The 20,599-nt window shown below is 41.4% G+C and overlaps 1 protein-coding gene across 1 annotated transcript; it reads right to left on the bottom strand.

Moving 5' to 3' along the window:
* Positions 1 to 11,467: 11,467 nt before the first annotated feature.
* On the bottom strand, positions 11,468 to 12,922 carry LOC126716188 (uncharacterized). Its single transcript, XM_050417217.1, has one exon. The coding sequence runs from the start codon at positions 12,920 to 12,922 to the stop codon at positions 11,468 to 11,470; it is 1,455 nt and encodes a 484-aa protein (XP_050273174.1).
* Between the last annotated feature and the right edge of the window lie 7,677 nt (positions 12,923 to 20,599).

Here is a 20,599-nt window from a genome sequence, read left to right as displayed (position 1 = left end):
AACAACACTTTTTCTTTTCTTTTCTTTTTTATTGGGAGTGGGGATAAGTGGAGAAATAAAAAATTATTTTGTTTTTTTAAAGAAAAAAGTGAAATGATGAAAAATATAATTTATATAAATTTACTCACATTCTCTTATTACATAATATATTTAAAAAATAATAATTTCAATTAAGATTTTATTTTATAAATCTAATAATATAGATATTACTAAGCCATTTGAAATTTTACATAACATGACAATTTGTACACTTTTAAATTTATAACATTTAATTTTCTTCTTTTTTTCATGTGTGCTCACCAAGACACTAGTGACTATTGGATTATCACTTCACTAAATTTATGGCTAAGACTGAGTTTGGTTCAGCTTTTTGAAACAGGGTTTTTTGAAAAAGTGGAGTTTTAAAAAGTGCGGTATGAAACTAGACTTTTTGTAAAAACTAAGTGTTTGATAAAAACTGTTAAAAAATGTTTTTTGAAAAAACTGAGTATTTGGCTGGGACTTATAAAAATTGTGGTTTGAGTGGTAAATTACTAAAAAGGACAATGTATATATAAATGAGTTTATTTCATACTTAAATCAACTACTTCATAATACTTAAATCAAATTTTTTCTTTCTAAAAAAATTATTTTTTTTCTTATCAATATTAGCTAATAATAACCTACCATTTAAGATTTATTGTGAAAATATTGTGATAATTGATACTGATTTTAATTTGAACGTACTATTACAATTTTTTTTTTTCTCTTTTTAAAAAAAAAAAATTTTTCTCACCAATATTAGCTAATAATAACCTACCATTTAAGATTTATTGTGAAAGTATTGTGAAAATATTGTAGTAATAGTACACTCATGGTCGCTCCAAGGGCTTATAAACCATGAGTGGGGCGCATCTCTTGTCGATGTGGGACTAGGGTGTCACAGGGTCAAAGCACCCCAAAAATTCCAAACCCCACACTTGGAACTGAGAACAAAACCGTGCGGGTTTGGCTCCCCAAAGTGGACAAACTGCTAATGGCAAGAAATAACCCCACATTAAAAGGCTCTTTTGAGGGACAGTGCCCATCAAGAGTATTGTCCGCTTTGGGGCAAGGGTGGGATTAGCCCTGCTATGTCTCGACCGCATGATACCCGCACGGCTTTGTTACCCTCCAGGGGCACGCCTCTACCACTACTCAGCATAATTGTAGAGTCACAATTCAGGGCCCAGACCCAACAGGTATGGGGTTCTGGCCCAAGGAGCCCTAAACAATGAATTTATAGAGAGTGGGTTACAGAACTAGGCCTTAACGAAGTGTATACTAGTTAACATTGGGCCATGCGACAATCGAGAGTAAGAAAATCCCCTTCATGTCCATTAGATGTTCAATCCGAGGAGACGTGGAGGATGTATATCAATCCCTGCTCTAAGGCTATGGTCCTCACACTGTTTGTTGTGAAATTTTAAAGTACTCGCAAGTGTACGAACCATACCGAAGTATAGTTGGACAAGAACGAGGTCGAACCCACAGGGACTTGAATAAACGTAGGAAAATTGATTAAACCTTAACCAAACTAATCCTAATCTAGTTTAATAAAAACTGGTTTTTTTTTGCAATTAAATATACTAAACAAATAATAAAATTAAGCAAATAGATAAACTAAGTAAAAGATATAAAGCAATAAAAAGATGTAAACAATCAAGAGAAAGGAATTAAGGTTTTGGAATCCGCCTTGTAAATCATATCAGCATATATTTATGATCATTAATCTTTCCCAACCACTGCATGATAATCTAGAAATCAATCTTGCTATCATGGAAAATATCATCATTAAAATCCTTATTTTAAAAATCAAAAGCATGTTCTTCTTCGCTTCTTAAATATAAAATCAAATCATCAATTGTATCCATAGCCAAACAAATCACAAGATATATCCAATTCTAAAAATCAAATCATAAATTGTATCCATTGACAGACAAATCACAAGTGATATCCAATTTTATAATCAAGAATTAATAAACCAAGCATTCAATTAATTAAGACAAATCCTAAATCATGAGAAAAACATGATTGAACTCATATCTAGAATCTCATCTTAGTCAATTGATATGAAGCAAGAACAATTTAAATCATTAAAGAACAACTGTTGTGGGAAAAATCAAATCACATAAATATTATTGATAATCCTTAACAAGGTTTCATCCTCAACCCTAATTATAAATTTAGCTACACATGGTAATTGAAAGAAAACACAAAAATAAAATACTAAACATTAAACTAGAAAAATAAAATAAAACTAACTGTCATGGAAGAAAACCAAAGAAGTAGTCGCACTCTCTATACATTCAGCCCTCAGCCCTAGCATTAGCCTCCGCCTCAACCTCTATATGTTCAGTCCCCTTATTTTTCTGTTTTGCTCTCTATTTATATACTTGCTTACACCGCCTGATACTATGCCTCATCCTAATACAAGTGGAACTAGGATTTCATATTTCAAGCCACGCACTAAGACTTCAGGTACATGCTTTGGTGAAGTAATACGGAGGCCCACAACAACAATTCAATTAGTGATTGATTTCTAAAGCCCACCACGTTGACTTATTTTCTATTGTGACACCTGTGCTTGATTGTATTTTCTTTCCTAGCAAACTTCATCCATGTTGAATTGCACCTTGGGCTTCTTTTTGAATTCACGCCTAGACTAGATGCTCTACTTCTTCGGGCTGAATCTTTACTTCATGGCAAGCTCTTTCTCTAGAGTTGGCTTTTATAATTGGCCTAGCCCCACTTTGCATTCAACTTGTGACTTGTTCAGCTTCTCAATTGTGAATAGCCTTTATTTTCCACAAAACAAATATAATATATAATTAGTCACAAAATAATATAAAAATAAGGCTAACTATGCAAATCTGATGGTACTTTATTGTATATATTTCATGCACATCACTGTTCTTCTGTTCTAAGTTCCTTCTTTTTTCGTCCCCCTCTTCATAGGGACTCCCCTCTCTTATATAGCCCCCTTGAAGTCATCAGGGTCTTACATTTGTTGATCATCTGGACCTTCACTTGAGTGTCCGACCCATCAGACATCTCCCCCATCTTTCTGTGAGTTATGGTAGTCAAGGCAACACTGTTCGCAAGTCCTTTCCACATTAATGCGGCCAGAAAAGAAGCTTTCATGCACTTAATGTGGCAGTTGTAGCCTCTCTCTTGGCATCCTACACTTTCTTCCCTCTTACGGGCTTGTGGGACTCATCCTTGTTACTAATGCTCGTAGGAGTGGATCCTTCTAACAGGCGAAGTGCATGTTTGAGCCATATTTGGTACGTCCGAGGAGACATTTCTCCTCGGACTGCCTTTTAAATATCTTTGGGCCCATAAGAATTGGACCGGGAGCCCTTTTGGCACCCACACCTTCCCCTCGGACGTGGTCCAACTTTCATATGGGACCCAAGGCCCATTGTATGATCCTGGGCCTTTGCCTCTACAATAGCCCCTCAAAATTCCGAGTTTTCCTTATTATCCGAGGAGAAAATGTGCGATTTTGATACTCATGGGATTACTTATTATAATTCCTTGACTCGCATGTGTGGAGGTACAGTCTCACGTGCCTCATTACTACTTCCTACGTTTCGTAACCCACGAGGCACTATTAATTGCGCCAGGCGGCCTTATGTCCCCTACATCCAACGGTAGGGCGCCTAATCGACGGTTGACATTTCCCCAACCCTTTGGGCAGGAGTAAGCCCGTTCAGTTCCTCCTTACTATATAAGACTTCTGAGGGGAATTATTCCCCTTTTTAGAAAAAGCACTCAAACGTCCCAGAACACTCCAGTATTTCCTCTTGTAAAACATTCGAAACTCCATAGCCACTCCCGTGAGGATTTCCAGCGAGTTCTTCGCAAGCTCAAGAGATTTAGGATCTTCGCTCCCGTAAGTATTCACTTCCCGCACTCCTTAGCCTTTCCCCTCCGTTGCCTTTCCCGGCTTCCTTCCCTAAGTAAACCTTCTTTGTGTCGCCTAGGGTTAGTGGGATGGGTAAGTTTGAGAAATTGGTAGATTCTCCGGCCGGTATGGAGGGTTTCAGGGCCAAATACCATATCCTGCCGGGAGTAGGTCTAGAGTATTGCTCCTCGGACCAGATCTTAGTCAAGAGAAGGACGGGGCAGATTGTCATTCCAATGATAGCTTTCATAGAAGGAGGAATGGTGATCTCCATGGGGAGGATAACTAGGGATTATCTGCACGGTCATAGGCTGGCCCCCCACCAATGTGCCGCGAACATGTTCCAAATCCTGGGGTGTGTAGACGCTCTGAACGAACAGATGAACCTCGGCCTCTCATGGCACGATGTAGTTCACTTGTACGAATGCCATTGCCTCAATGAGTCGTATTACCTGAAATCTAGGTCCGACGAGGTGAGGCTGATATCCTGCCTTCCCAAGTCCAACAAAGGCTTGAAGGACGACCATTTGATCGTCTCCGGAGCATGGCACGACGGTCTTCACTACCCAGTTAGGGCAGGAACACCAGGTAGGGCACTGTAGGGTCAGATCCCTCGGCAGGGATCTTAGTCTTAAGCTTTTCTCTCACTTATTTCAATTTTGGTTTTGGTTATTCGCCTTCTCGGACTGACATAACCCTCCTTTCAGGTATTTTGTAGACAAAGAACAAACAACTCCGAGGATAAGTCTGGTCAACGTCCAAACCCTCAACTTCCTCCTAAGGTCCGAGATCTTTGTGAGCGAGGACGGGCAACTGCATGTCGCTCACCTTATCTTAGACTACGAGCCCTCTTCTCGCGCTTTCATGTATGCGGGTCAAGCCATAAGGGCTGGAAGTCCTCGATTAGCCCGCATCGAAGTTTCTAAACTAGGTTTTCTTGCTCAGAGAGACCTGCCACCAGCCCAACTGCCCGTTCAGCGCGTCGCCGAAGAGATAGCTGTCCAAGGAGAAGGAGTTGACTCCTCGCACTCATCTCTTGAGGCTGAAATTGACCAATTCCGCTTCGCCGAGGAGGGAGAGGTATCAACCAAACCTGTAGAGCTCTCAGACTCTGGCTCGAACGCAGATCGTTTCTCAGCAGCTCCCACTCCTGGCTTGATAATTGCTTAGATTGACACTAGCCAAGAGATTGAAAAGGAGAACATGGACTTGAAACCAAGGTCCAGGCTGAAGGGGCTTATGTCCAATAGGAACAAGGGGCAGTCCTCCAAGGATGCCCCTAAGGAGCAAGTTCCAGCTAAAATACCTCCTCCTCCTCCCCTTTCCACTAACCCCGCGCTACAACCAATTTCCAATTTGAGGCGAAAGAGGCCGGTGGAAGAATTGGAGGAAGGTGAGGTCAGCCCTCAGAAGGCCAAGCAACAGAAGAAGGGAAAAGAGCCAAAGGACAAAAGGACGAAGTCCATTGACAGTCGAAAGGAAGCGGCCATTAGGAGGGAGCAACGCACTTGGTCCCCTCGCTTGGAGTTGGATGGCGCCCCTATTCCATGGGACGCCACTCTTTGGGAGTCCCAGCGGGGGCAGGCATCCTACCTCGCTGAAGTCCAACAGCAGCCCCTCCTCCTGCCTCGTGATATGGAAGGGCTCCGAGCCATCAGGAAGCCCGACCTCTTCATGTCGTTGAAGAGAGACCTCGCCATGGTAAAATGACGATCCTTGTCTACTCGGACTCCTTATTCCCTGCTCATCTATCTGTCGTTTTTGTCTTAATGATTTCTCCGTTACTTCTGTGCAGATGACTCAACAGATCTTCGTCACTGAGGAGTGGGCGAAGCACTCTCGGGAGGAGCTGAACACTGAGGTTCAGGCCCGCCTCGCCACGGAGAAGGCTGCAGGTGCTCTCATACTGGACAAAGACCACTTGAACAAGGAGGTCAAAGAGGCATTCAAAGCCCAAGCCAGTGCTGAGGCGGGGCTGAAGACCACAACGAAGCAGGCCGAGGATATGCACCAGCAACTTCATACAGCAGAGATAAACCTTGCGATCGAGAGGCAAATGGTCTCAGACTTGAAGGCTCAGCTGCTGCAGGCAAAGGAGGCAGCTCATTTGGTTAAGGAGGCGGCTGAGGCTGCGATGGCGGCCTCCTACGAGCGCAATGTGAGGGATACTGAAGCCAGGCTGACTGATGAGGTGGCCGTGGTTTGCAGGGACTATGTCACCGAGTCCTGGGGAGTAGCCTTAGACCGGGTAGCGGTTCCTGCGGACTCCGACCTTAGGAGGATCGAGAATATCTTCTTCCCTGAGGATATTCACGAGATTCCTACTTCTGATCCCCCTTAGGAGCCCCCTTCCGCTCTGAACACTGTCTTCGACCCCACCACACTTGAAGGGAAAGGTGGGGACGAGGAGGTGCAGCCGCCACTTAAGGACATGTCGTCCGAGGACTCCCTCACTATAAAGGACGTGGTCGCGCAGGCCAAAGAAGCCGAACCCAAACCTACAGCAGGAGATGACCGCCCCGCAACTGAAGACCCTACAAAAGCTTAGGGAAATAGTGTAGGATTTCTTTTGTAATTGTTTTGCTTTGTTTTCATTTCCTTAATCTTTATTAGTGTTTGTAAGATGGCGTCTCTCAAAGCTTAATGAATAATATAATTTCCCTTTTTGGACTTCATTTTTCTGCTTCTATTTCTGTCTCCATTATGAACGAATTTAACCGTGCTACTAGACTTCCGGGGATAACCCGTTACTTGTAGCTTAAGAAGTTCGGCTAAGTATGAATATGAGGAGAGTGACCAATTTCTCCAAGGCCTGTGGTCCGAGGTGTTAAGCAGAATTTGGGCTCCATTGTAGTAGTTAATTTCCCCCTGGCCTGTGGTTCGTGGAGCCACGCAGGACCTGGGTTCTGTTTAACACTTAGATAAAAACCACTTAGTTGTTAATTTCTCCCTAACCTGTGGTCCGAGGAGCCATGCAGGACATGAGTTCTGTTTAACACTTAGATAAAAATGTAGTGGTTAATTTCCCCCTAGCCTGTGGTTTGAGGAGCCACGCAGGACATGGGTTCTATTTAACACTTAGATAAAAACTGCATAGTTGTTAATTTCCCCCTAACCTGTGGTCCAAGAAGCCAGGCAGGACTTGGGTTCTATTTAACATTTGGATAAAAATACAGTGGTTAATTTCCCCCTGGCCTGTGGTCCGAGGAGCCACGCAGGACATGGGTTCTATTTAATACTTAGATAAAAACTGCGTAGTTATTAATTTCCCCCTAGCCTGTGGTCCAAGAAGTCAGGCAGGACTTGGGTTCTGTTTAACACTTAGATAAAATTGTAGTAGTTAATTTCCCCCTGACCTGTGGTCCGAGGAGCCACGCAGAACATGGGTTCTATTTAACACTTAGATAAAAACTGCGTAGTTGTTAATTTCCCCCTAGCCTATGGTCCAAGAAGTTAGGCAGGACTTGGGTTCTGTTTAACACTTAGATAAGACCGCGTAGTAGTTAATTTCTCCCAAGCCTGTGATCCCAGGAGCCATGCAGGACATGGGTTCTGTTTAACACTTAGATAAAAACCGCATAGTGATTAATTTCCCCCTAACCTATGGTCCAAGAAGCCAGGCAAGACTTGGGTTCTGTTTACCACTTAGATAGAATTGCATCGAGGTTAATTTCCCCCAAGCTTGTGGTCCGAGGAGCCACGCAGGACTTGAGTTCTGTTTAACACTTAGATAAAAATGCACAGTGGTATGGCACCAAGAATTACAAACTTTCATTAATAATAATACCTTTTGAGGTTATTTATATTCTAAGGACGTGGTACTACATGTTCATCCAAATCTTCTAAAAAGTAGGCCCCTATGCCGACCACCGAGGTGATACGATATGGGCCTTCCCAATTTGGTCCGAGCTTTCCCCACGTGGGATTTCTTGCAGTGCCCAGGATTTTCCTCAATACCAGATCCCCAGGTGCTAAGGGTCTTAGCTTCACCTTGGCATCATAACCTTGCTTGAGCTTATGCTGGTAGTAGGCGAGTTGGATCATTGCTCTCTCCCTTCTTTCCTCGATGAGGTCTAAACTTTTTTCCAGCAGCCCATTGTTAGCATTGGGGCAGAATGGGCAGTTCTTCTACCCACCTCCCTTTCACATCATCTAATCTCTTTTTCAACCCATTTACTATGACTTTGTTGACGGCTTCGGCCTACCCATTCCCCTGTGGGTAAGCTGGTATGGAGTACCTATTCACAATTTCCAACTCGCTACAATACCTTCTGAAAGCTTTACTATCAAACTGGAGACCGCTGTCCGAGATTAGGGTGTGAGGAACTCCGAACCTGGTGACGATGTTCTTCCAAATAAATTTCTTAGCATCAACGTCTCTAATGTTTACCAGTGACTCAGTTTCGACCCATTTTGTGAAATAATCTGTACCGACGAAAAGAAACCTTTTGTTCCCCACTGTTTTAGGAAATGGTCCTAGGATGTCCAGACCCCACTGCGCAAATGGCCAAGGGTTGGACAGCGGATTAAGGGTCCCGCCTAGTTGATGTATATTCGGGGTGAACCTTTGGCATTAATCGCACTTCTTCACATATTCCTGTGCCTCTTTCTGCATGCTCGGCCACCAATAACCTTGCATTATGGCCCTATGGGACAAGGACCTACCCCCCGTATGGCTCCCATAAATTCCTTCGTGCAATTCCTCCAGGATAACCTCAGTGGCATCTGGGTGTACACATAGCAAGTACGGTCCTGAAAATGAGTGCTTATACAGTTTGGACTCCTCGGACAGCCAGAATCGAGAAGCCTTTCTTCTAATCTTGTCGGCCTCGTTCTTATCTTCGGGTAAGATGTCATTCTTTAAAAACAGTACTAGAGGATCTATCCAACTAGGCCCTGCCCTGACGCTGTGAACATGCACCAACTCGGTTCTCACCATCGATGGCCTGTATAGATCTTCTACGAGTATGACCCGAGGGAGGGGTTACGCCGAGGAGGTGGTGAGCGTTGCAAGGGAGTCAGCGTGGGTGTTCCCGCTCCTAGATACGTGCATTAGGCTGAAATAGTTGAAACGCGCCTGCAAGCGCTTAACTTGGACTAGGTACTCTTGCATTTTTTCATCCCTCACCTCCAATTCCCCATTTGTTTGTCCCACGACAAGTCTTGAGTCTGAGAACATGTTTATGGATTTCCCGCCCAGCTTCTGGATCATAGACATTCCTTCCAACAAGGCCTCATACTCTGCCTCTTTATTCGTGGCGGAGAAGCTCAGCTTTAACGATTTTTCGATGGTAATCCCCTCGGGGGAAATCAGGACGAGCCCCACCCCTGACCCCCTTTGGTTGGCCGCGCTGTCAACGTATGCTTTCCAACAAGTGGGCTCTTGCTGAGAGACAGTGCCGATCAGTTTTTCGTCTGAGTTTAGTGGCCCTCCTCCTCCTTCTAATGAGGGTTCGGTAAACTCAGCTACCAGATCCATGAGGACTTGGCCCTTCACAGTGGTGCGAGGCATGTACCTAATGTCGAAGGTGCCCCGAATCATCCCCCACTTTGCTATTCTGCCTGTATAGTCGACACTTCGGAGTATTGATCTAAGTGGGAGTTGGGTTAGTACAACAATGGTATGTGCCTGGAAGTAGTGGGGGAGCTTTCGCGTGGCTTGTACGATTGCCAGGACGGCCTTTTCGAGAGGGAGGTAACAGATCTCTGCCTCATGCAACGATTTGCTCACGTAGTAGACAGGCCATTGTATGTCGTTGTCCTCTCGGATTAGCACTAGGCTCACTGCGTAAGGGGCCACAACAATATAGGCGAATAGAACCTCCTCGGCTTCAGGACTGGACATGATTGGTGGCCGAGACAGATATTCCTTAAGCTACTGGAAGGCTAAGGCGCATTCTTTAATCCACTCGAACCCTTTCTACTTGTTTAATAAGAGGAAGAAAAGCCTGCACTGTCCGCCGAGCGGGAGATAAAACGGTTTAAGGCGACAATCATGCCGGTGAGTTGTTGGACCTCTTTGGAGCTCCGAGGAGGCTGCAGGCTATGGATAGCTCTAATTTGGTCAAGGCTGACTTCAATACCTCTATAGGTCACCATGTAACCTAAGAATTTCCCTGACCCCACTCCGAATGAACACTTGGACGCGTTCAGGTGCAACCTGTACTTTCTCAGAATTTCAAAGACGTCGCCGAGGTCTCTAATGTGGTTGGACACTAACTTGCTCTTCACCACCCTGTCGTCTATATAGACTTCAATGCTCTTACCCATCTGTAATTCAAACATCCTGGTCATCATCCTTTAGTAGGTTGACCCGGCATTCTTCAAGCCAAAGGGCATTACCTTATCGTGATAGTTTCCAACGGGGGTGACAAAAGCCGTTTTTTCTTAGTCGTCAGCAGCTAGGGGTATTTGATGGTAGCCTTGGAAGGCGTCCAAAAAGCTCATTCGAGGTTGTCCCACGGTCGAATCCACCAATCAGTCTATCCGACGCATAGGGAAAGGATCCTTCGGGCAGGCCTTGTTCAGGTCTGTAAAGTCCACGTAGACCCGCCATTTCCCACTCTTCTTCTTCACCACGACTGTGTTGGCCAGCCACTTAGGGTAAAATACCTCTTTTGTAGCCCCCGCTTTCTTCAATTTCATCACCTCCTCTCTCACCGCATCTGCATGCTCTTTCGACGGTCGCCGAGGAGGTTGCTTCTTAGGTGTCACGGCCGGACTAACATTAAGGTGGTGACAAATGAAATTTCGATCGACCCCCGGAGCCTCGTAAGCGATCCATGCAAACACGTCCACATTCTATTTGAGAAAGTCAATCAGCGTTTCCTTCTCTTGGGGCGGCAGTTCTAAGCCGACCTGAAAAAATCTTTCCAGGTCGGAGCCCACAAGAAGTTTTTCCAAATCCTCACAACTCGCCCCCTTGGCGGGTCCCCCACTACTCAAGGCCAAGGCGGGGGTTGTTAATTGCTATAAGCCATTCTCAGCTGAGGTGGAGGGCTCAGCACTCGGTCGTCGCGAGATGGCGGACACCATGCATTACCGAGCCATGGCTTGGTCCCCTATTACTTCTTTCACCCAACCCTCCGACGTATACTTCACCTTTTGGTGTAAGGTTGACAACACAGCCCCTAGGGCATGAAGCCACGGTCTGGCTACAATGGCGGTGTAGCGGGAGTAAGCGTCTACCACTATAAAGTCCACCTCCACTATGTCTGAGCCTGTCTGTATAGGCAGCCTAATCAGGCCTTTCGGAGTAACGGTTTTCCATTTGAAACTCACTAAAGGGGAGTCGTATGCTGTCAGGTCCTCTGGTTTCAGTTTCAGCCCCCAGTACAAGTTGGGGTACATTACTTCCACGGCGCTGCCCTGATCGACTAGCACCCTCTTCACATCATATCCCCCAATCCTGAGCGTGACGACTAGAGCATCGTCGTGGGGCTAGAGGGTTCCCAATTTATCCTCATCTGAGAATCCGATTAGGGGTGTGGCCATCCCTTTAGCCCTCTTGGACTCCCGGTCGTCAGCTTCAACGGGGAGTCAGGCCACCGACATCACTCTAAAAGGATGGGAGTCGGTTCTTCCTGGTATGGCAAGAATGACATTTATCATGTCAATGGGTGGCCTCAATGTACTTTGCCTTGTTTCGACGTTCGACTGCTCCTGCCGTCCAATAGGATGATGCAAGAGGTGTCTCAGCTTTCCCTCTCGGACCAGCCGGCCCAAGTGGTTTTTCAGATTCTTGCAGTCATTGGTGGTGTGGCCCGACTCTTGGTGATATTCGCAATACAGATTCTGGTTACGTTTCGCGGGCTCGCCTACCATCCAACTTGGCCATTGAAAGAACGGTCCGTTCTTCACTTTCTCTAGGATCTTATGTAATGGTTCTCGGAACACAGCATGGACTGCCTGTGCCCCTGTGGTTCCAAATTGTTCCGAGTAATCCCTTCTCGGCCGGTTACTGTTGTTAAAGTGGTCCGACCTGAAGTCCCTCCTCTCCTGAGGGACAACCTTCACTTTGCCCTTTCCCGTCTGTTGGTCCTCTTCGACTCTCTTATACTTGTCGATTATGTCCATGAGTTGGCGCACGCTGGTGACAGGTTTCCCAGTCAGGGACTTTATTAAACCATGCTTTGTCGGCAGGCCCCTCTTGAATGTGCTAATGGCGACGTCATCATAATTTCCCTCTATCACGTTATACATTTCCCAATATATGTCTGAGTAGGCCTTCAGGGTCTCTCCTTCTCGCATGGACAAGGACAGGAGGGAGTCTAGGGGCCGAGGAACCCTGCTGCTAGTTATGAAGCGAGAACCGAAAACCTTTGTTAGCTGCTTAAAAGAGCTTATGGAGTTTGGCTTGAGGCCGTCAAACCATCTCATTGCCATGGGTCCCAAACTGGACGGAAACACTTTGCACATTAACGCCTCGTCCCTGAAATAGACGGCCATCCTCTGGTTAAACTGGCTTACGTGCTCTACTGGGTCCATCCGACCATTATATATGACAAAAGTGGGTTGGTGGAACCACCGAGGAAGTTCAGCCCCCTCTATCCTGCGCGTGAAGGGTGACTGGGAGATGCAGTCCAGGGCCTTACTCATGGCGTTGTTTGCTAGGCCCTTGTAAGATAGGCTTTTGTGGCCGCGTTTGTAAGGTTGCTCTTTCTCATATGAGAAGGTTTCACTTGGCTGGGTTCTCGATCTCCGCCTGTACTCATTTTCCTCCTCATCGCTGATGTCCGAACTGGGGGAAGGACACCTTCGTTGCGCTCGGCGTAACCTCTTCTTCAAGTCGTCGATTTCTTGCTGTAGAGCCCTATGATCGTCCCGCTTTTGGGATGTGTGACCTTTCCCTTTCGAGCGATTTCTGCTCGTGTGGGAGGTATTTACACTACCCTCTCGTCGCTTGTCTTGATCTCTGTCCCATTCGAAGTTCAAGAAGTTGTCCTGCCGTTGGGAGTCTACGTGTCCCGTTTGGCGCAGACCTGATTCTTCCATCTCTAACAGTCTCACTTGTTGAGGCACAAGTTCTTCCCACAAACGGCACCAATTGTAGGGTCGGAATTCAGGGCCCAGGCCCAACAGGTATGGGGTTCTGGCCCAAGGAGTCCTAAATAATGAATTTATAGAGAGTGAGTTATAGAACTAGACCTTAACGAAGTGTATACTAGTTAACATTGGGCCATGCGATAATCGAGAGTAAGAAAATCCCCTTCATGTCCATTAGATGTTCAATTCGAAGAGACATGGAGGACGTATATCAATCCCTGCTCCAAGGCTATGGTCCTCACACTGTTCTTCTGTTCTAAGTTCCTTCTTTTTTCGTCCCCCCTTTTCATGGGGATTCTCCTCTCTTATATAGCCCCCTTGAAGTCATCAGAGCCTTACATTTGTTGATCATCTGGACCTTCACTTGAGTACTTATCCCATCGGACATCTCCCCCATCTTTCTGTGAATTGTGGTAGCCAAGGCAACACTATTTGCAAGTCCTCTCCACATTAATGCGGCCAAAAAAGTAGCTGTCATGCATTTATTGTAGCAGTTGTAGCCTATCCCTTGGCATCCTACACTTTCTTCCCTCTTACGGGCTTGTGGGACTCATCCTTGTTACTAATGCTCGTAGGAGTGGATGCTTCTAGCAGGCGGAGTGCATGTTTGAGTCATATTTGGTACGTCCGAGGAGACATTTCTCCTCGGACCGCCTTTTAAATATCTTTGGGCCCATAAGAATTGGGTCGAGAGCCCTTTTGGCACCCACACCTTCCCCTCGGACGTGGTCGAACTTTCATATGGGACCCAAGGCCCATTGTATGATCCTGGGCCTTTGCCCCTACAATTGTGATAATTGATATTGATTTTAATTTGAATGTACTATTACAATTATTATTTTCTCTTTCTAAAAAAATTATTTTTTTCTCTCCAATATTAGCTAATAATAACCTACCACTTAAAATTTATTGTGAAAATATTGTGATAATTGATACTTATTTTAATTTGAACATACAATTAAAATTATTTTTTTCTCTTTCTAAAAAAATTATTTTTTTCTCATCAATATTAACTAACAATAACCTACCACTTAAGATTTATTGTAAAAGTATTATAAAAATATTGTGATAACATTTCTCAATATTAGTTTCTTATTTTTTATTTTATTTTTTCCTTTTTTTCTTTTTTTTTTTCTTTTCATCCGTATTTCCTTCTTTTTTTTCCTCCTCTTTTTTTCTCCTCCACACACGTACCCTTACTTCTTCTTTTTTCTTTTTTTCCTTCTTTCCTCTTTTTTCCCTACCACTTCCTCCACTCCAGAACATTCCACATAGAGCCTCTTTCTTTCTCTTTCTTTTTTTATTTTCTTTCTTCCTTTCTTCCTCTTTTCGCAGTGAGGCTTCACCTCATGGCTCATCAAGAATCAAGACCCACTTCAGCACCACCATTTGAGGTAGCTTTTTCATCATTGTGTTGATCGGTGATTCCATGATTCTCATCAAGAATCAAGAGGCAATTCATTTTGGCAGTATCCACTGTAGCTAAGAGATGAGATCTAGTTCTAGAACTGAGGACTGTAGATAGCGTGATCTGCCTTTCGAAACACAGTAAGCAATTTGGGAAGAAGATGAAGAAGAAAGAAGAAGAAGATGAAGAAGATCAGTCCGGATCGGTTAAGAGAAACATTTACCTGCAGCAGCACGATTCAGATTGTGTAGCAGCACGGAGGAGAGGCTTGTTCTTGAAGATGAGATGAGAGGAAGCCGTGACTTTCTAGCCACAAACCTTGATTTATCAAAGGGCAAAATTGGGTTTTCAATCAAAATGGTTGGGCAATTTGGTAATTGAAGAGAGCTTCTCAACGGTAACATTTATTAACGTGAGTTGGCTTTTGCAAAAGCTTGCCAGAGCTGTGTTGTGTCAAAGCCATATGTTTGTTCACATTTCAAAAAGCCACATTTTAGAAAAAGCAGGATGTTTGAGTCTTACCAAACGGGCAGATAGAAAAAGTGGTTTGAAAAAACACTTTTTGCACTTCAAAAGTGCAAACAAACGGATACTAAATATTCTCCAATTCTATTTCGAAGGGATGGAAATTCCTCTAATGAGAAGTCATTATGTACACTTCTTCTTTTTCAATGGGTACTTTTAGTCATATAGTTTATTTAACAATCAAATAGTTCATATGATTTTAAGAAAAAATTGATGTATTCTATATGTTTTACTGTTTTAGTTTAATGGTTCTGATGACAATCCAATTACTAATTTGGGTGCCCATGGGCCATGGCTCCTTCCATATATATCTTGGTGTTGATATGAGGGAGCCATATTAGTTTCTTTAAGATCTTTAAGATCCTAGCAGAGAACCTCTATCCAAATCTTCAAAGTTCAAGCTCCATCATTGAACCAAAACAATAATAATAGGTCACTTAAAACCGGCATTGTGCTTAGAAAATGTAATGAGGAAGTCACGTTATGAGAGAAGTATGCATTAACAGTGAAGGGCAATGTGAAAACAGATTTTTTTTTTCCTCGTTTTGCTGGGATTGTCTTTTTGGTCATTGTGTGTATATCCGTGTTCACCTTATATATTATTTTACGTATTCAATTTAGATTGTCTTAACTATAATCGCAACCTCACAGCAGCATTTCTTTATAGTTTGTTCTAGTCTTCACTTTGACTGCATTGAAAGGAAAAAAAAAAAACACGAAGAAAGCAGCCAGGGTTTTATATGTGTCCCCATCGTTTTGAAATTTGTAGTCCTACTACCGCCTTACTTTGTAGGCAATCTCTCATTCTTTGTATCTTTGGACTTTTTTTTCCCACTAGGCCAAAAATGATGACTAATGCAATGCATATTGCATAGGAAATAGCCTTCGTGCCCATTGTGATTATGCAAGTGGCAAATTCTTAAGCAAAATGGGAGATATCCAGCATTATTGGTGTCCTCAAATTCTTGACTTGGCATCCACATTCAAATTAGTAATCATAAGACCTTTTAGGAGCTTTACAAAACTTTTGAAAATCTTATGCTGAATTTGATATCATATTGCCACGACAATGATATTCTGACATAACTGTACATGCTCAATTTGCATTCACATTCGGTAATAATCAAAGGCTGATTCTTTAAAGGATAAACAAAATCATACACCGAAGCATAAAATAACGGAATCAAAGATTATTCATTACAAAGCTAGATAGCAAAACAAACTATAGAATTATTACAAACAAAAGTATAATAGTTGTTGTACATCATCTAACCCGTATAATATACGAATGCTAATTAAATCTTGGTATATATTCTTCTATTAACACACTTTGTTAGTGAAAATGAACGAACTTGTTAGAAAGATTTGAAAGAATCACCATTGGTGCTGGTAGTAACCAATTAGTGTCCCTCACCAGGGCTAGGTCCCGAGTCCTTTACCACTCCTAGATGTCGACCATTGGTGGAACCATTATCCTTTCCTCGTGGGCTTGGACCTTCAGTTTTAACACCTTTTATATTCATACCATCAAAGGAAATCTCAACCCCTTTGCTCGTAGAGATGCGAGGCTGATCACCATTGAGAGGACGAGCTTGTGACAGAAAAGGTGCAGGACTCAGTATGAGAAGAACAAGGAAGAAGCAGCTTAGAGACATGAGGATTCTGGCCATTTAAAATGGTTGATAGTATATGCTTTGGATTAGGCTCAAAATTATAAGTGCTGCAGACAGATTATGGGATATATATATGATTTGTGCAATAAGCTAGCCAGTGCAGCCTATTTATAGTAGTGCATGCAATATTCAAAGGTGGGTTTTAGTTTAGGACTCACATTTGACACTTCGACACTTTGACTAGATAAAAGCACAAACACTGCCCCCATTCAAACACACGTGAGTAGGTTGAAGTACTTGTGAGGTAAGGCTATACCTCTTCTTCTTCTGCAGGAAATGAGGACGCAATTTCTTGGGTCCAACTCTTGGGTAGAAAGCGAAGGAAAATAGGAATTTGGTCCAAATTTGAAGTACTACTAAACAATACAAAATTTTTCTTTAGGTAATTGTTGGTGAACGGTTCAGCACAAGGATTACCATTATCGATCATTTGATTAAAACTATATAGTCTTATAATTAGTTATAATTAAAGAATGGGGAAGGTAAGGACCAAGCCATGGTAATGATTAAACTATATATGATTCGATTTAAAAGAAACAGAAAGAACTAAATCAGCACTGACATCTGCAATTCTTACTGAAATAATATTTATTTTGACATAGACCAAGTTACTATAATTTTTTCAGGATGTAGTGAATATTATAGTCAGGTCGGTGACTAGGGTCAAAAAAACTATGTATAGTACTTGTATACCATCCAAGAGGCAAAGGAGTGAGTCCACCTCGTGAGAATTAGCTTTTGAATTGTCTGTAGAGTCTAGACATGTGAAAGGATTAAAACATAGATCATGTAATATAATTTTAATGGATGATGTTAAACATGGAGTTAATTTTAGTTAGAAATTAATTTGAAGAGATGCAGATATGGAATTTAGAAGATAATCAAGGGTCTTTAATTGTATCATGGTGTGGTTTAAGATTTCATAAGTTCTGGATTTTGATTAAAAATGTTGAGAACAATTAATGTCTTAAAACATCAACCAAAATATTTGAAAGCATATCGGAAATAAATGGTTACTACTATGCTAAAATATTGGTCAAAGTCAAAAAATATATACGGCTCTAATTTTTGTTAATTACCTAGTGTTAACCTAATTTTCTACAAAAAAATAAATAAAATAAAACTTTCTGCCCCATTTTTCTAATGGGGAGAAATAATTTCAAACACAAGCATCCCTTTCGTAAATCTCAAGATTTCTCTTTTCAAAGCTGTTGTATATTGAATGAACTAGTCCTTGATTTCAAGTTTGTAAACGGTCTTAGGCTTGAATGGAATGAAACAAGATGAATCTCCTGGATTCACATTATGCCTTTTGGCCTTACATGTAATTCCAATTTGTATTTACTTGAAATCCTATAGAGTGACCTGCTAGGAAATGACCAAAAGGGAAAATTATTCCCCCAAAAAAAGACCAAAGGGAAGGAAAAAGTTTAATGTGGAAAAAAGATATGAGAAAAAGATATATGACCACATTTTCTTTTTTGCTGAATAAGATATATGACCACATTGTTGTTTGTTTTTTTGTACTCACGAATCCACATTGTTTCTTTCTCAAAAAATAAAAATAAAAATAAAAACGAATCCACATTGTTTTGTTTGGTAATTTTTGCTACGTAGGCATAGATGAAATTCAGGCCCAACATAGACGGCATAGAATGGAAATAGCCCGATTTGGTCAACTAGTTGATTCTTAATCGGTGGCACTTAATTTTCAATGTTGTGGGCTTCATATTGTGACTACTAATGCTTGTGGGAGTGTGTGGTCATAGACAAAAGTAGCCACACCTAGGACAAGATTATTATCTTGAATCATATACTTTGCCGGTTTAGTAAGGAAAATGAATGTGTGTAATTATTTCAAATTATCATTTTGAAAAATAAAAAAGAATTTTCTGATGGTCTTTCATTGCCTAATAGCACTTTTCTTGTTTCTGAAATTCAAGAATCTAGCAGCTGGTTTGCTGGCAGCCTTTGTAAAAACAAGAGAATAATGGTTTTTTAGATAAGTTCCATTAACTAATAATAAGCTCACGGACCCACATAATTTACAACATTTTTCACAACATGACACGTTAATATTCACAATCTTTTGTTATTATAACTTAATATGAAAGTAGCATTTGTGGTGAATTATGTTAAAATAGTGCTAGTGGCAAAAACATCTTAATAAGTTGTGAAAAAGATAATGAAGTTGTGTGCTTTTATAAAGAACTTTGAACTAACACGCTTAACTCCAACTCCCAGCAATGAAATGATTGATATAGGATAACTTGTAGGGAAATTGCCTCAAAATCATTTTTTGATAGATAAATTTGTCTTTTTTATTGTGACTCGGTTATTTATTTTAGGGATTTTTTTTTTTTTTTAATGAAGAAAGAAAATTAACTTGGCTACCTTTAGGCTTCCTTGGTATGGAAGGAAATTTTAATCATTTTTGTTCTCTAAGAAATAGGATTTGGAGCCTTATATAAGGTAATACTGTAAAAGATTTGAATCCTTTGATGACCTTAACATAAAGCTTGCCCCTCCTATATACCGAGGAGAAGAATCTTAGAATTGAGCTTATAATCAATGGAAAAAATAAAAATAAATAAATAAATAAATAAAATAGAGGATATGTTGCTTGGGAGACCGTAAAAGGAGAGAGACATGTCTTGAGTTTTTTTTTTTTTTGGTGTGAAGCATGTAAACGAGGAAAAATTATGAAGATTGAATTGGATAAATGCAGTAAAGTGAGAAAGAAAGGGTTTTGCATGCGTGTGTGAGATAGCATACAAAGTGAAGTCTTCATGTGAGTTTCTATTAATTCCTAGACAATTAATATTATTGTATTTATCATGAACTCAAGTTTTGGATATAAACTTAAAAAGATAATATAACTAATTTTATTATAATAGATTTTATTTAGAACTAGTACCGTGGATATTTTCCATTCAAGTTAAAAGGGATTTTTCACATAAACCTTAACGTAGTGTGTACTTGACTTATTTTCTCATTGATTTGAGATCATGACTTCTTTTTTTTTGAGAAACGAGATCATGACTTATTGGTAACTTTGATTGGAATATTTTTGAGATTGGTTAAAAGGACAAAAAGAGTAGAGTTGCTTTAGTTATTGATTGTACCTTAGATTTTTCCTATTAACTTCAATTATGTAATTACATTGGCCAATAAGTTACACATGGTTAAATTTAATTTTAAATCCTAACATAAAACACTTGGAGAAACTGTAACCAAAGTTATATTTTCTTAATTTATGTTCATGGCCCCAAAAAAAAGACTCTGTAGCTGAACTAACAAATGGACTACAACCCCAACTTTGAGCACATAAACAGGGATTTCATCATCTCTGCCACATTCTGTGATATAGCAGAAGTCATGAATCAAAATCAACCCAACAGAAATACTATATAAAAATTAAAAAAATATATTATACAGAAATTTAAAAATAGTAATAATAATAATAATAATAAGTCTAAAAACCCTGACTGGCAAGTGGCAAAGAAAGAACAAAATTCCTGAGATCCAGGCAAGGGGTTATATATATTTTTTCTTCTTTGATCCAAAAAGGAAAAGCCATTGCCTGCAAAGTCCAACAACACCCATCCCAACTCTCAAAGAGTAGTACTAGTGACTAACAATAAGACAAGTCTGGCCCTCCCAAGTATCTTTTGCTTTATTTTTTTACAGATCTTAAAGCCAGAAAGCGTGGGCAGCTACAGACGTTTAATACAATAAATACAACTGGACCATTTGGCCTTGTCTCCTTGTGTTTATTCGAAAAACGCATATCCAACCACACCCTTCTTTCTTTCATTTCTAATCAAACCCCTCTCATCCACATTCACCCACTTCTATCCACTTTTTACAACTATTCAAAGCACTGTTTTCCCTTGTTTTCTACGCATCCAAACACGGATTTCTCGGAAACCCAGTTAAGCAATCGAGGTAACAAACCTAGTTCGCAAGCTCAATTGACACTTCTTGATATTTTAGACCATTTATGAACAATATAATGCA

This window comes from Quercus robur, chromosome 2 (genome assembly GCF_932294415.1).
Source record: "Quercus robur chromosome 2, dhQueRobu3.1, whole genome shotgun sequence".
Taxonomy (NCBI): Eukaryota; Viridiplantae; Streptophyta; class Magnoliopsida; order Fagales; family Fagaceae; genus Quercus; species Quercus robur.
Note: the sequence above shows the minus strand (reverse complement) of the source record. Positions and strands in the feature narration are given on the sequence as shown.